Raw genomic sequence first — 13384 nt, 5'->3', positions numbered from 1 at the left:
GCAGAAAATACCACAGGGAAAATAAAAAAATATAACTCGAAGACAAACTGACAATACCACAACAAAATAAGAAAAACAAAACACATCCAAAACAAAATATACACAACTAAAGACTGAGCAACACAAACCCCATCAAAATCCATGATGGTATCTGGTGCTTTCGGAAGGGTAATCTGATCCTGCGCCAAATGTGGCGCCCATCGTGTTGTTTACGGAATAAACAAAAAGATAGAAATAAGTTCGTAATCCATCAAGTTTTATGGAACTCTGAACCTCCTACAATTAGTAAGTCATTTTAAAATACCGATGCCTTGTAAGCAAACTAGACGAAAAAAAATAGCATTGTATTTTGGAGTTTTGCTCAAAGATATACTTAGAAAGTGAAATTGTCTAAATGAAAAGTTTGTTTATTGAAATCAGTATTAAAATTATATCTTACTGAACATGAATGATGGTTTTGTCTATGTATTAAGAGCTTGCCATTCTCTCAACAAAAGACAAGTTTATTTCCAACAAACTGAACGTGACTTCAAATTAATATAGCTGTATAACAGTGGTTACAAAATCTGCACGCACTTGGGTTTTCAATTACAATTATCAAAGAAGATGACAAGTGTATAAATAATCTGAAGTTAGGTCACTTATGTGTTAGGCGCTACTTTTTTGAAGTTTTGGTCCTCGGTGCTCTTCAGCTTTGTACTTTTTTTTTGGCTTTCAAACTTTTTCCATCTGAGCGTCACTGGTTGGTCGACGAGTTGTGTGGACGAGACGCACGTCTGACGTATTGAATTTTAAGCCTAGTACCTTTTGTTAGCTATTATTCGTGTGTTTCTTTGTCCTATATGTTCTCCCATTTATTTGTATTGTGGTCCTGTCATGTGATGTTGTCGTTTTGGTGTTGTGTTTGACGTTGCCATAAAAGCGGGAGGTTTGGCATGCCACAAAACCAGGTTCAACCCACCATTTTTTTCTTAAAATGTCCTGTACCAAGTCAGGAAAATGGCCATTGTTATATTATAGTTCGTTTCTGTGTGTGTTACATTTTAATGTTGTGTTTTTGTTGTGTCGTTGTTCTCCTCTTATATTTGATGCGTTTCCCTCAGTTTTAGTTTGTAACCCGGATTTGTTTTTATCTCTATCGATTTATGAGTTTCGAACAGCGGTATACTACTGTTGCCTTTATTTATGTCATTTTTGTTTTCTCTTTATTATTTTTCAATCAAACTGAGCGTTGTTTTCCTTTTAAATATCGACAGCTTAGAGACAACCAGTGCAATGACACATAAGTTATAGGACAATATCAAAATACATCAAAGCTAAAATTAATTCGAAGAAGAAAATTAAATTGAATGATTGGATTGTTGGGTAGGTTGTAGTGTATAAAACATGGAAGAACCATTTACGTACATAACTTGTATTTTGAAGGCCTTAGTATGTTAACTCTAATACATATGTTATCCTATTTCCAGTGATTGTCAGGGTTTAATGATATTTGTTTTTTAGAATTATTTATAAAAATTAGTATATCAAAGTCAGTTTAAAAATCAGAAGTTCCATGAACAAATGCAGAAACTTGAGAATGAGAAACAAGCTTCAGGTGTAACAATATGACATTTTAAAAGCATCCATTTTCTTATGTCGATTGATTCCAATTCTCGATTCTTTTTAAAGATTATTCATTTCATAAATATGCTATCAAAATAATTTTGATACTTTACAAACTGAATATCCAATACTGAATCAATTGTATTATTCAAAGTTTCCCATTACAAACAAAATGTAATATGCGTGTAATCAGTGCTGATAAAGTAATTAAAACATAACTTATTACTTGCACATTATTATCAGTAAAATCATAGTTTTAATCAACAAAAATCTCTTATGTGAGAAACTAATATGGGTGTTTTCAGTTTAAAGGGACAAGATTAAATTTAAATAAACTTTAATTGATTCTATCATATTTGTTTTTATTTAATCCGAATGAGTTACTTTGTAACTTTTTTTTCTAATTTTCAAAACATTTTTTTTTAATATAATAATGATGATAGTGATGACAATTGTTGAAGGATTTTGTGTGATAAGTCTGATTTTTTTAATCAGTGTGGGTAAGTATTGTTACTTTCTATTTTTTTAGCAAAGCATAAAACTATAATTTATTCTTTAGAAATTACGATCCCTAACAATTAATATATATCTAGTTAAGTTAAGAAATTCCGTAAACTTGAACATGTTTCCTTTTCTAATACTTTCGTAAACCTGCTTTATTTTAACGTTTGTTGTCCTGTTATAATTACAATAATTTATTTCTATCCATTTTTCTATGAAAGTTTTACTATTTTCACTCCATTTAGAATTTCATCGCAATAAATCGCTATGATGATAAAAAAATCACCTTTTGACATATATTTTAAGTAAACTTTTTAAGGCTTGATAATACATAAGAAAAAAAAATCTATACATAAAAACATAGGGCTGACTTTTTTCTCTTTTCAATTATACTTTTTATAGACTGTCAATGCAGTTTCCCTTCTGATTTAATTGGAAACTGGTTGGGAGCTGACAGAGGAGATGTAACATTCTATAACTCATCGTTTATGACGTCATATGATCTTCTGCCTCACGATGCCTTACCTGAAAGTTTGGACTTTACTTGCTTCTATCACCAAGACAACAAATATTTATTACGGTACATAAAACACATATATCTGATAAACTTGATATTTTTATATAATTATTTCCATATCGTTTATAACGTCACATGAATTTTGGCCTCACGATGCACCATAAAAGTACAGTGTAGACTTGACTTGCCGTGATCACCAACACATATATATATAGTATTCAATTCAATTCAATTCAATATTTTATTTAAGTCTCATCTCTCAATAATATATAATACAACACTACATTTAGTGTAAAAATATATAGATATAAAAAGAGAGCCATTCTGTACAGAATTATAAAGGACTATAACATTAAAAATTATAGAGAATTCGTCTATTATAAAACATATTAATAAGAACACTATTTACAGTATAAAACATTTCTACGTCTATTTAAAATAATAATTCTATAAACTACGAATCATATTAATATCTGTAAATAAAAACCCTAATTTCTGTTTATCATCAAAAGACAAAAAATCACTATTAAAATGTGTTGCTTTATCAAATATTTTTTTTCTAAATTCGTCATATAAAGGACACGATAGTATGGTACATAGAACACATAAATCAAATAGACCTGAAAACCATTCCATTGTTTCAATAGAACACATAAATCATATAGACCTGAAAACCATTCCATTGTTTCAATAGAACACATAAATCAAATAGACCTGAAAACCATTCCATTGTTTCAATAGAACACATAAATCAAATAGACCTGAAAACCATTCCATTGTTTCAATAGAACACATGAATCAAATAGACCTGAAAACCATTCCATTGTTTCAATAGAACACATGAATCAAATAGACCTGAAAACCATTCCATTGTTTCAATAGAACACATGAATCAAATAGACCTGAAAACCATTCCATTGTTTCAATAGAACACATGAATCAAATAGACCTGAAAACCATTCCATTGTTTCAATAGAACACATAAATCATATAGACCTGAAAACCATTCCATTGTTTCAATAGAACACATAAATCAAATAGACCTGAAAACCATTCCATTGTTTCAATAGAACACATAAATCAAATAGACCTGAAAACCATTCCATTGTTTCAATAGAACACATAAATCAAATAGTCCTGAAAACCATTCCATTGTTTCAATAGAACACATACATCAAATAGTCCTGAAAACCATTCCATTGTTTCAATAGAACACATGAATCAAATAGACCTGAAAACCATTCCAGTGTTTCAATTGTGTTATGATTTGATTATACAAAAGTATCGGAGGTTTTGTTATTTAAGACATGCTTCTCTTTATGTTTTTTCTTCATTTTTCACAATACTCTTTTCTTTATTCTGTATTGTTTGTCAAAGTTTAGAAATATATAGCTAAAAAACAAAGGAGATGAATTATACCTTACAGACAAACATAAACTTTGAAAGATAAAAAAACTTGGCATTCCAAAATTCTGACTTTACGTTTACCTACGAATTGTATGTTGTACAATACATTAATGTATTATTATCTTAGCAACTTATGTCAAAGAATAAATACAGAACAGGCCTCGGTAAGGGAAATGTGAATAAAGGAAGTTGTGGGATAAACGTCCTTGAGACAGTAACCCAACGACAAAAATATTGATTGTGTTTTGCTATTTCTTATTCATTTTATGATTTTAGATCGACAACAAAACTGTCATTCGCTAATTCTACCATTAACCTGTTTCTTTGTATAGAACTGACTATGGTTGACAGCTATATTGCATACTACTATCAGTTGACAGGTAACTAATACACCTATCTTCATCATTTGCCAATATAATGGATTTTACTTATAGTATTTAAAATATAAAATGCCAGTACGAGCAATCTAGCAACTCCCCAAGGTTATTTTCAAGACATGAAAAATAAAGGTTAGAGTTACCGTGTAGAAAAACTGTTGATGTTCTCCACGGGAAACTTGTGATTAAATATACCGTGAAACTTTCGTGTCTAAAACTTGCGTAAGCAAAGAGTCCTTAAAAATACCAAACTTATAATGTTGTACTCCAGACGCAAGTTCCGTCTGCAGAAGACTCATCAGTGGAGCTTAAAAAAAAACAGCTGGCTAAACAGACGATACCCGTTGCTACTTTGAAATGAAGCTACATAAAAATAAGGTGATGTGGTGCGATTGCCAATGAGATAACTCTCCACTCGAGTACACATGACGTGGATGTTAGCAACTATAAGTCATCCCTTTCAACAATCAGCGAAATCCATACCGTTCAGTCAGCTTTAAAAGGCACCGACATGAAATGAAAGAATTCAAACGAGAATAGAAACGGCCTGATTTATGACAAAGACAACACCCAAATTATGAAGGAGATGCAGAACAGTGTATGATGGTCACAATATATATATTGTTTTATCATCACCTGAAATTTACATAATTTATGAAAAATGTGACTGACTGCATTTCAAATCCTTGTATGCATGCGTTTCGAATTCTTGTTTTGTAGAGTTTACTCTCAAATTCTTAACTAGGGCGCTCATATATATAAATTATGTATTATAAATTGTTTATTACCGACCGTGCAAGACCCTCATGGGTAGACAAGGTCGTTAAAAACCACCCTCATTATTGTTTGTTTTTAAATAAATTAACTTTTGATATCTTTTTCCACGAACTTTGCTGGTCTGAAAAAAAAATTGTATAAATAGTACACTGCTGGTATAGAAACATAGTTACACTTCCAGGTTTCAGTAAAGTATCACTGAATCCTATCAAAAATCTTATAGCCTTGACATGTTTCTATAATTGAACGTTTTTATGCCTTTTAGTTAGATTGAACTATTTGTCAGTTTTTAGTCTTTGTTTTTTTTTAATTATCATAATTTAGTATATTGTTTTTGCATTTTTTTTTAATTTGTTGTTTAATTTCTTTGCAGAATATAGTCCTTACCTTACCAATATCTTGTATGGTACCGTTAATGTAAGTGTCAACCTTCAAGATGTTTGCACAAGGAAAACAGTGGCTCGAAACTTTATAACTTTAGTACGAAATGGTAAGCATATTATTTTGAACAATATTCTTTGTTGGTATTATATCAAGATATTTTCAGGACCTCGATTATAAGCAAGTATGTTGTATTTATTGTCTACATCGATGAATTCATCTTCAAAGTAAGCACCGAATCTCGTAAGACTCGACAATGAATTAAACGCAGGACTTCGGAAAAATCAGAGTTCTACGGAAGTTGCAATGAATCAACTTTATACTAATTCAAATTCTTTGAATATTCCAAGTGGTCTCAGGGAATCTTTTGCAAATATTTTATCAAACAGCTCTTTTTCTTTTTGATGTCGCTGAAAAAACACCCAAAAGGTGTTATGATTTGGTTACAGTTTTTAGTTTTAATTTTAATATAATGAAATCTTCATTTTAAGAAAGTTATGAAGTGCTGCTTACTATTGTTTTCAGGTTCTATCGAGGAACAGAATATAAATATTACCTGTTCGACAGCTATTCAAGCTATTTTCACTAATGTCACAATTCAGCACCATGGCGAAGCTAGCGGGTTCCACTGTAGTGATACCACATGGGATGTGTGTACTGATAAAACAAGAATACACATTTCGTATAGTGGTGTATGTGATAATACTGCTGTAGGAAAAACATTCTCCAGTAAGTATAACGCTGATGAAGGCTAGGTGTATAATGATGACAATAAACAAAATCTTAAACCTTACATAGTGAATTTTCTGATTGTTTTTTTGTTTATAAAATTTATTATTATAGTTAAGTAAATTATCAATAGTTAAATCATTGTTTCCCTGCTCATATCAGGTAAATACAAGCAAATACATGTGGAGCATCTCAAAGGAGAATGCGATATAACGAGAAAAAAAGACATATAAAGGGCAACATACAACAGACATTTTTCTATACAATTTGTCATGTTGAGATAAATTCATAGCTGTAATGGCTTTTTCGTTGTTCAGGTTTGGTTGAAAACCCCCAAAATGTCCATTACTAGGTTAAATATCGTGTAACATTTGTTGTATGTATATGAAACATAAAGTAAAGAAATTAGTCCTCATCTCTGATGAGTTTTGTTTTTCATCGGTGCCATTGATGTGAAAAGTTGATTGAAGGTTAATGATTTTAAATTGACTAATACTTTAGATAGATGTGATATGAGTGCCAATGAGACAACTTTCCATCCAAGTCACAATTTGTAAAAGGAAATCATTATAGGTCACAGTACGGCCTTCAACACGGAGCCTTGGCTCACACCGAACAGCAAGTTATAAATGGCCCCACAAATGACTAATGTAAAACCATTCAAACAGGAAAACGAACGGTCTAATCTATATAAAAACAAGAATCGAGAAACACTTATGAACCACATCAACAAACGACAACCACTGAACATCAGGTTCCTGACTTAGGACAGGTGCATACAATTGCAGCGGGTTTAAACGTTTTAATAGGCGCCAACCTTCACCCTACCTGAAACAATAATGTAACATCACAGCATAGAAAGACACACTATAAAATATCAATTGAAATGGCTTAACTCAATCAAAAGACATATTAACAAAAACAAGTGAACATACACTGAACGTATAAATTTGATCTATGACACAATGTAAATACAAAATTAATAAAACAAGTGTGTTAGATGTAAAACAATATCAGAAAGACAACCATAACCATGGACAAAATGCGGCCAAATAAAATAACGTTCACAGGTAAATAAAAATAATTTTGTTGTAAGGTATACATGGAGGACGGAAATAATTTTGTTGTTCCTAGTACGAGAACAAAAAAGAAAATTTATTATCATACTAAACACTTATCAAAGATGGTATATATTGAAAATAGGGAGATAAGATATAACACTAAATTAGTAAACATTAAATAACAAAAATACATTACAAATTGTATCAACAGGTCAAATTAATACGAAAGTACGATTTCAGAGTACTCGTAGTTACTGAAAGCTAGTTAAAAGCCAAAAACAATTAATAATAAAAAATCATGCATCAGACTCAAATCAACTAAAACACATCCCAGGGATTTATTGTTTTAACGTCATGGACAGTCAAAGAAGACATGAAATGTGCAATGCCAAAACAAAAGTACCGACAAGCAGTAGGATAGTTAACCTGTTAATAAATATGTATAATTTTATATATAGATATAGTAATTTCCATATAGAAAATGAACGTGGATGTGTATTTATACATCCCAAATAACCGCTTGAAAAGAATACAAATTTAGTTATGTTTTAATTTGCTGATGACAAAATCGATATTTGTGCCAATGTAAACTATGGTCAAAGATCTTATTACAACATTGGTAAGATAACCTTTACTAATAAGTTTGTTTAAAGGTTCGATGAGTTTACACGGATCATATAGTGATTTCCGCGCCTTTAGTACAATATTACCGTAAAATTTAGGATGTGAAGTACCGTTTTTAATAAGTTTTCTACAGGTACAGCCAAATTTACTAATCAAATCTTTGTATCTATGAAAGAATTTAGTAAAAGTTTTAAGCAATTTGTGGTAACGAAATCCCTGACTTAAAAATTTACCAGTGATGCATTGATTACGTTCGTTAAAATCTATGACATCACTACACACCCGGGTATAACGAACGATTTGGGATATATAAACACCGTATGATGGAGCCAAAGGAACATCGTCGTCTGAAAAGGGAAAATTAACAATAGAGAATGAAAAATCATCTCTTTTGTCGTAAATTTTAGTATGGAGTTTCCCTTTAAAAATTGAAACTCTGATATTTACTGGCTGCTTCATGAACATGAATTGTACTACTGTATTCTTCGGCTTACTTAATTCTTTTTTTTTTAATAGGTGGAGGAATGTATAAATGTATACATTCAATTGATGAAGATTCTGAGACTTATCTCTCTGTTTGGAATATGGACGTTGGTATACAAAATCCGTTTAGTTGTTTTGTGAGTTTACGTGAAATATTCTTAAAAACATTTACATTTACATCTCACAAACTTTCGTTTCGACCCAGAATAATCTTTATAAAGGTAAATAGAAAGTTTCAGTTTGAACAACTTCAAACAATGTTGTCTTAGTATTTTTAATTTCAACTTTAAACTTCTGGTTTTAACTAATACACAAGACTACAGGCAAAACACAACATAAATTTAGCAAGACAATTCGAACAACAAAGCGTCCTCGCCTCGAGTGCGGGAGGTCACGAGTTCGGTCCCTTGTTGGGTCAAACCAAAGAATTGAAAATTGATATTTGTTGGTTCTCCACTAAGTTCGAAGCATTTAGGAGTAAGAGCAAAGGCTGGTGTGCTCGAAGTCAGAATAAATTAATAAATTATGTCCAGGAAGGGTGACATTTTTTCGTGTGGACTGTTACCTTTCGAAGTATCACCTTTTATAATCCGGCTCAGCGATACGGTCCATTGCAAAGCAGGGTTTATGTTCTCGTCCTGAATCGACATTATATTTAATTTGCCACTGGACGTTAAAGCCATCCATCTAGGAATACCTGAATATTATATACTTACATTATTTATATGTGTGTGTGTGTATTTATTTAAATTGAAACAATGTTCTCGAGTTTGTGTGTAATATGTTTATATAAGACAAGAGAGTCTTTGCAGAAAAGTTATGCTTTAAAATTGTTCCCAAGGGTTCATAAAAGTAAATAAATTCCTTGTTTTAACGCATGTACGGTGTCATTATTTCTTTGCTAACTACTGCGACAAAAACAAACACACTATAGCAACACCATTGACAGTAGAACACTGGTCTTGTGCAATTCTAAAAAATAAGCACCATGCAAAAAAGAAACGAATTAGGATTACTTTAACGGTTTTGTTTTGTTTTCTTATAAGTATAAGAAAAATTCAACAAATACAGAGACAGCTGATGTTTATATAGTCCTCATTTGGTATGGGTCTTGATTATATCAAAATGTAAGCTATTGTTTGACATTTTATGTTCCATCGTTATTTTGTATGTTTCAGTCGTTACAGAGAATAGGAAATACAACTTACGCCACGGAAAATTCAAAGTTTTGCAGCAATACATCATCATCTACAATTACAGAACCTGGTGGTATTAGTTTAGTACTGACGGATCCATCGGGTATGTTATAGTATTACGATAAGGACTATTTGGATGGGCGGATTTAGTGCTTTAAAAACACTGTTCAACCGAGCCGCGTATGTATGTGCCTGTCTGTTTTTATATCTGAATATTTTCTCTGCTGTACGATGTAGAACATTTTGGTTTTGATGAAAGATATTTGAAAGTCTTAAATAAAATATTCACAGCTTTTCTCGACTCGGGACGATTTAGATTTTGACATATAGAAACTTTTTCTTAGATTGTTGCTGATATCTAAACCTCTAGATACATTTTACTTATTTGTGTCGTTATGTTCTTATGTATGTATCTCTTACATCTACTTTTATTCATATTCATTGTACTGAGTTTGCCTTTCAGAGGTATGTGAAGATATAACTATTGTTACAACTACTGTAGGCAACGGTAAGATAACTCATTCTTATAATTATGTCAAAACGATCCACATCGGTTGCAATTTCGTGTGTAATGACGATAAAGATATATTTTGCTATCTAAGTAAGTGATTCATAAAAAATAAAATGAATTAAGAACATGTTTCATTGTCACCAGATTAAATGGTTATAACTGTTTTGTCCCTTCGGTTTTAATAATGGTAAACGCGTTCAACTCACAAATGACGGTTGATTGATCGATTGTTGGTTGCTTAACGTCTAGTGGTAAACATTACATGCATGTTCAGGACGGGAACAAATTAACAATAAATACAATAGGTAGGTCGTGTAATAGAGGCTGTCCTGGATAATGGTCGTGGAAATTTGGATTGCCACTGGATATTGGGAATATCTTGGATGGGAACAGAAATGTTACCTTGCAACAGGCCACCTGCAGACCCCACAAAGGTTCTTAACGTGCAAAAAGCGTGGCACTCTCTTTACACGAGGTATATGATTTAACGTCCCCATTTTGACCGGACATGGCTGCGTACTTGTTCATCCCGCACAGCAAAACAGACGCCCTACTTTGGCAAGGGTTTTACTGCAGATTAAAGTAAGTAACCATATTTCTAATCCCCAATCACACTTGGGGTGACGAGACCTGACGAGAGTATTCCAAAAACACGTGTTGTTCGCAGGGAATTTTTCGTTCATATGTTCGTCAGTCCGTCTTTCATTTGTGCATGTGCCATGTAAGCACTACATACTTTAAGTGTATAGAAAGTGGAGAATTTTACAGTTGTAAAATACTACCTGATAATGTGCATTAAGGAATAATTTTAGAATATATAGAAATCATCCTGTTCGTTCGTCTTAGGTCTGTTCATGTGTTTTTTAAGCACAACTTCTCCTAAACAGTTAAGACGGATATTTATAGCAAAATGCTATCTGAGAATGTAAATGAAGTTATAATATATTGCTGGCTTACATGTTTAAGGGGACTATGTAAAATTGTTTTTGTTCCGTTTCCTTTTCTGTAAATTTTCATAGACGAAGTTATTCATTTTTGAAATATAGTATTGTAGGGCGGTGTATACTTTTTTTTTATTTTACTCATAGTTCTAGTTTTTTTTTTCTTTGAACAGTACATGTAGTTACAGACAATTAAACAATGATGTTTCGATAATCGAGTATTTATTAACATCTTTACGGGAAAATGTGAACTATACATATACATATTTTTTTCATTGCTTGTGTTATTAAACGAAAACAATCATAACACAAATGTACAGTACATTTTCCCGAAAATAATTATAACGACAATAGCGATATAAGAATAAACATATGTTTACCAAATAATAATAATAATAATAATAACAGTAAATTAAATATAAATGTGTCTACAAAGTGATATAAAAAAAAATAAATTAATAATATTATATACATGATACAGTAATGTATAACCGGGCACTCCGGCTTCCTCCATCAATAAATACTGACCGCAACGAAATAACACAACAGTCCTGGAAGTGACGTTAAACACCAATCAATCAATCAATCAATCAATCAGTAATGCATACGTATGAAGAAATATTTATTATAATATTATATAACAGTCATTTGTATTTCACATATGTTATATTCAATATTTGTTATTATTGTAATATTATCTTCTCTGTAACTTTGTATATTTTTTATGAGAATAAAGATAATTCGTTCATTCATTAAAGAAAAATAGCGAGCCACATTTGAGTTATGAAACACTTGAAATACTATTTACTTTACAGATGAAGCGCCTCATTTAACAGGACTATTCGGACTTATAGTAATACCTGTAATAATTATTGTGATAGGAATTGGAACAATACAGTACAGATTACACAAGGATAAAATGTCTAAAAGTCAGGCTGATTTTGATCCATTTAGCAGTTCAACAACGGTACATATAGATGTCGTTTCAAAGGCAACTTTTGATCCGAATATTATTCATTCTGCTAGAAAATATAACTTCAGACCTAAAAAATCAGCAAATAGTCCGTGGCCAATGTTTGATCCGCATTGGTCTCCAAAACATATTCTAACTTTAAATCCTGCACCAAAAGTAGCTCCCTTATATAGTGATGTTTTCGATGACTAGTGACACCAGAGACTATTTAAAGTCACAAAGAACATATAAAAATGATGGAACATTCATACCTGATCTATGTAAACAAAAACGTTCATTATTGGTGATGATAAACATGATTGATATTCAAACTGTGTGTGTAATGGCAACCATTTTATTTGTCACAAAATAAAATTTCAACTTATGATTTGCTAATTGTACGTGTTACTTTTTGTATCCGAAATTGCCAGTAATTTCGTCTGTTTTTTTTTTTGTGTGGGTGAAAATTTTCGAAACTCAACTTTGTTTTTAGTTTTAAGAAAGATAGTCAGAAATTTTAACAATACTTAAAAGCGCAATGTTGGCCAATTCGACATCGTTATTAAATGAATTAAAAACAGACGAACGAAGATCCGACTTTTACGACTTATTATAATAAATGTAAAATTGTAAAGATAATGTAGTCAACACTTACCACATGTCAGAAAGATGTTTTGTGAGTCCTGTTTTTTTTTAATACCAATGACAATACTAAATTAATAACATTTAAGATGTAATTTTGTCGATTGATTGCAGTCTCATTGGTGTATATCTCAACTCTCCTTATATTCATGAAAACTGTATATTTCATCATAAGGACATATGACGAAGCCCGGACACACCATTAGAATCAATTATAGATTGGTACTTTAAAAAAATGCTACACGAACATGTAAGTACAAATAAAATTGAGAATGGAAACGGGGAATGTACACATTTGGAAAGAGAGAGGTGCCAGTGTTGAATTGATACGGGAGCTGGTATAAAATCTCAGGATTGGCACGGCGCCGCGAGAGTACCGAGCTGCTTACTCGTACTTCAAAATAAGGGATCAAATGGCCAGTATTCTATGTCTTTACTTTATCAGATTTGATATATTTCAATTTTACATTCTTATTGTACTTCTATACATCTTTTATTAGATCCCTTTGAAATTATGCCTCCAGGTTCAATATGCTCTGTAACTTGCGTTGTTGTAATGTATACGTAGTGGACTATTTCCCTGTTTTATTGTTTTTGATTCCAGCATAATCGTAATTGTATTATTCATACAATCATACAATATTAAAAGCTAAGAATTAAAATAAAAGTAAATCTGAACA

General features: G+C 31.5%; 1 protein-coding gene across 1 annotated transcript; it reads left to right on the top strand.

Annotated features, from left to right (window-relative positions):
- Positions 1-1843: 1843 nt before the first annotated feature.
- On the top strand, positions 1844-12450 carry LOC127726358 (uncharacterized). Its single transcript, XM_052233718.1, has 9 exons — positions 1844-2105; positions 2509-2686; positions 4307-4410; positions 5558-5674; positions 6091-6294; positions 8496-8599; positions 9641-9761; positions 10122-10166; positions 11926-12450. Exons 1-9 carry the CDS (start codon positions 2039-2041, stop codon positions 12273-12275), a joined length of 1290 nt encoding a protein of 429 aa, XP_052089678.1. The 5' UTR covers positions 1844-2038; the 3' UTR covers positions 12276-12450.
- The last annotated feature ends 934 nt before the right edge of the window (positions 12451-13384 follow it).

Source organism: Mytilus californianus, unplaced genomic scaffold (genome assembly GCF_021869535.1).
Source record: "Mytilus californianus isolate M0D057914Y unplaced genomic scaffold, xbMytCali1.0.p SCAF_17, whole genome shotgun sequence".
Classification (NCBI taxonomy): domain Eukaryota; kingdom Metazoa; phylum Mollusca; class Bivalvia; order Mytilida; family Mytilidae; genus Mytilus; species Mytilus californianus.
The sequence above is the reverse complement of the archived record's forward strand: the minus strand, read 5'-3'. Positions and strand labels throughout refer to the sequence as shown.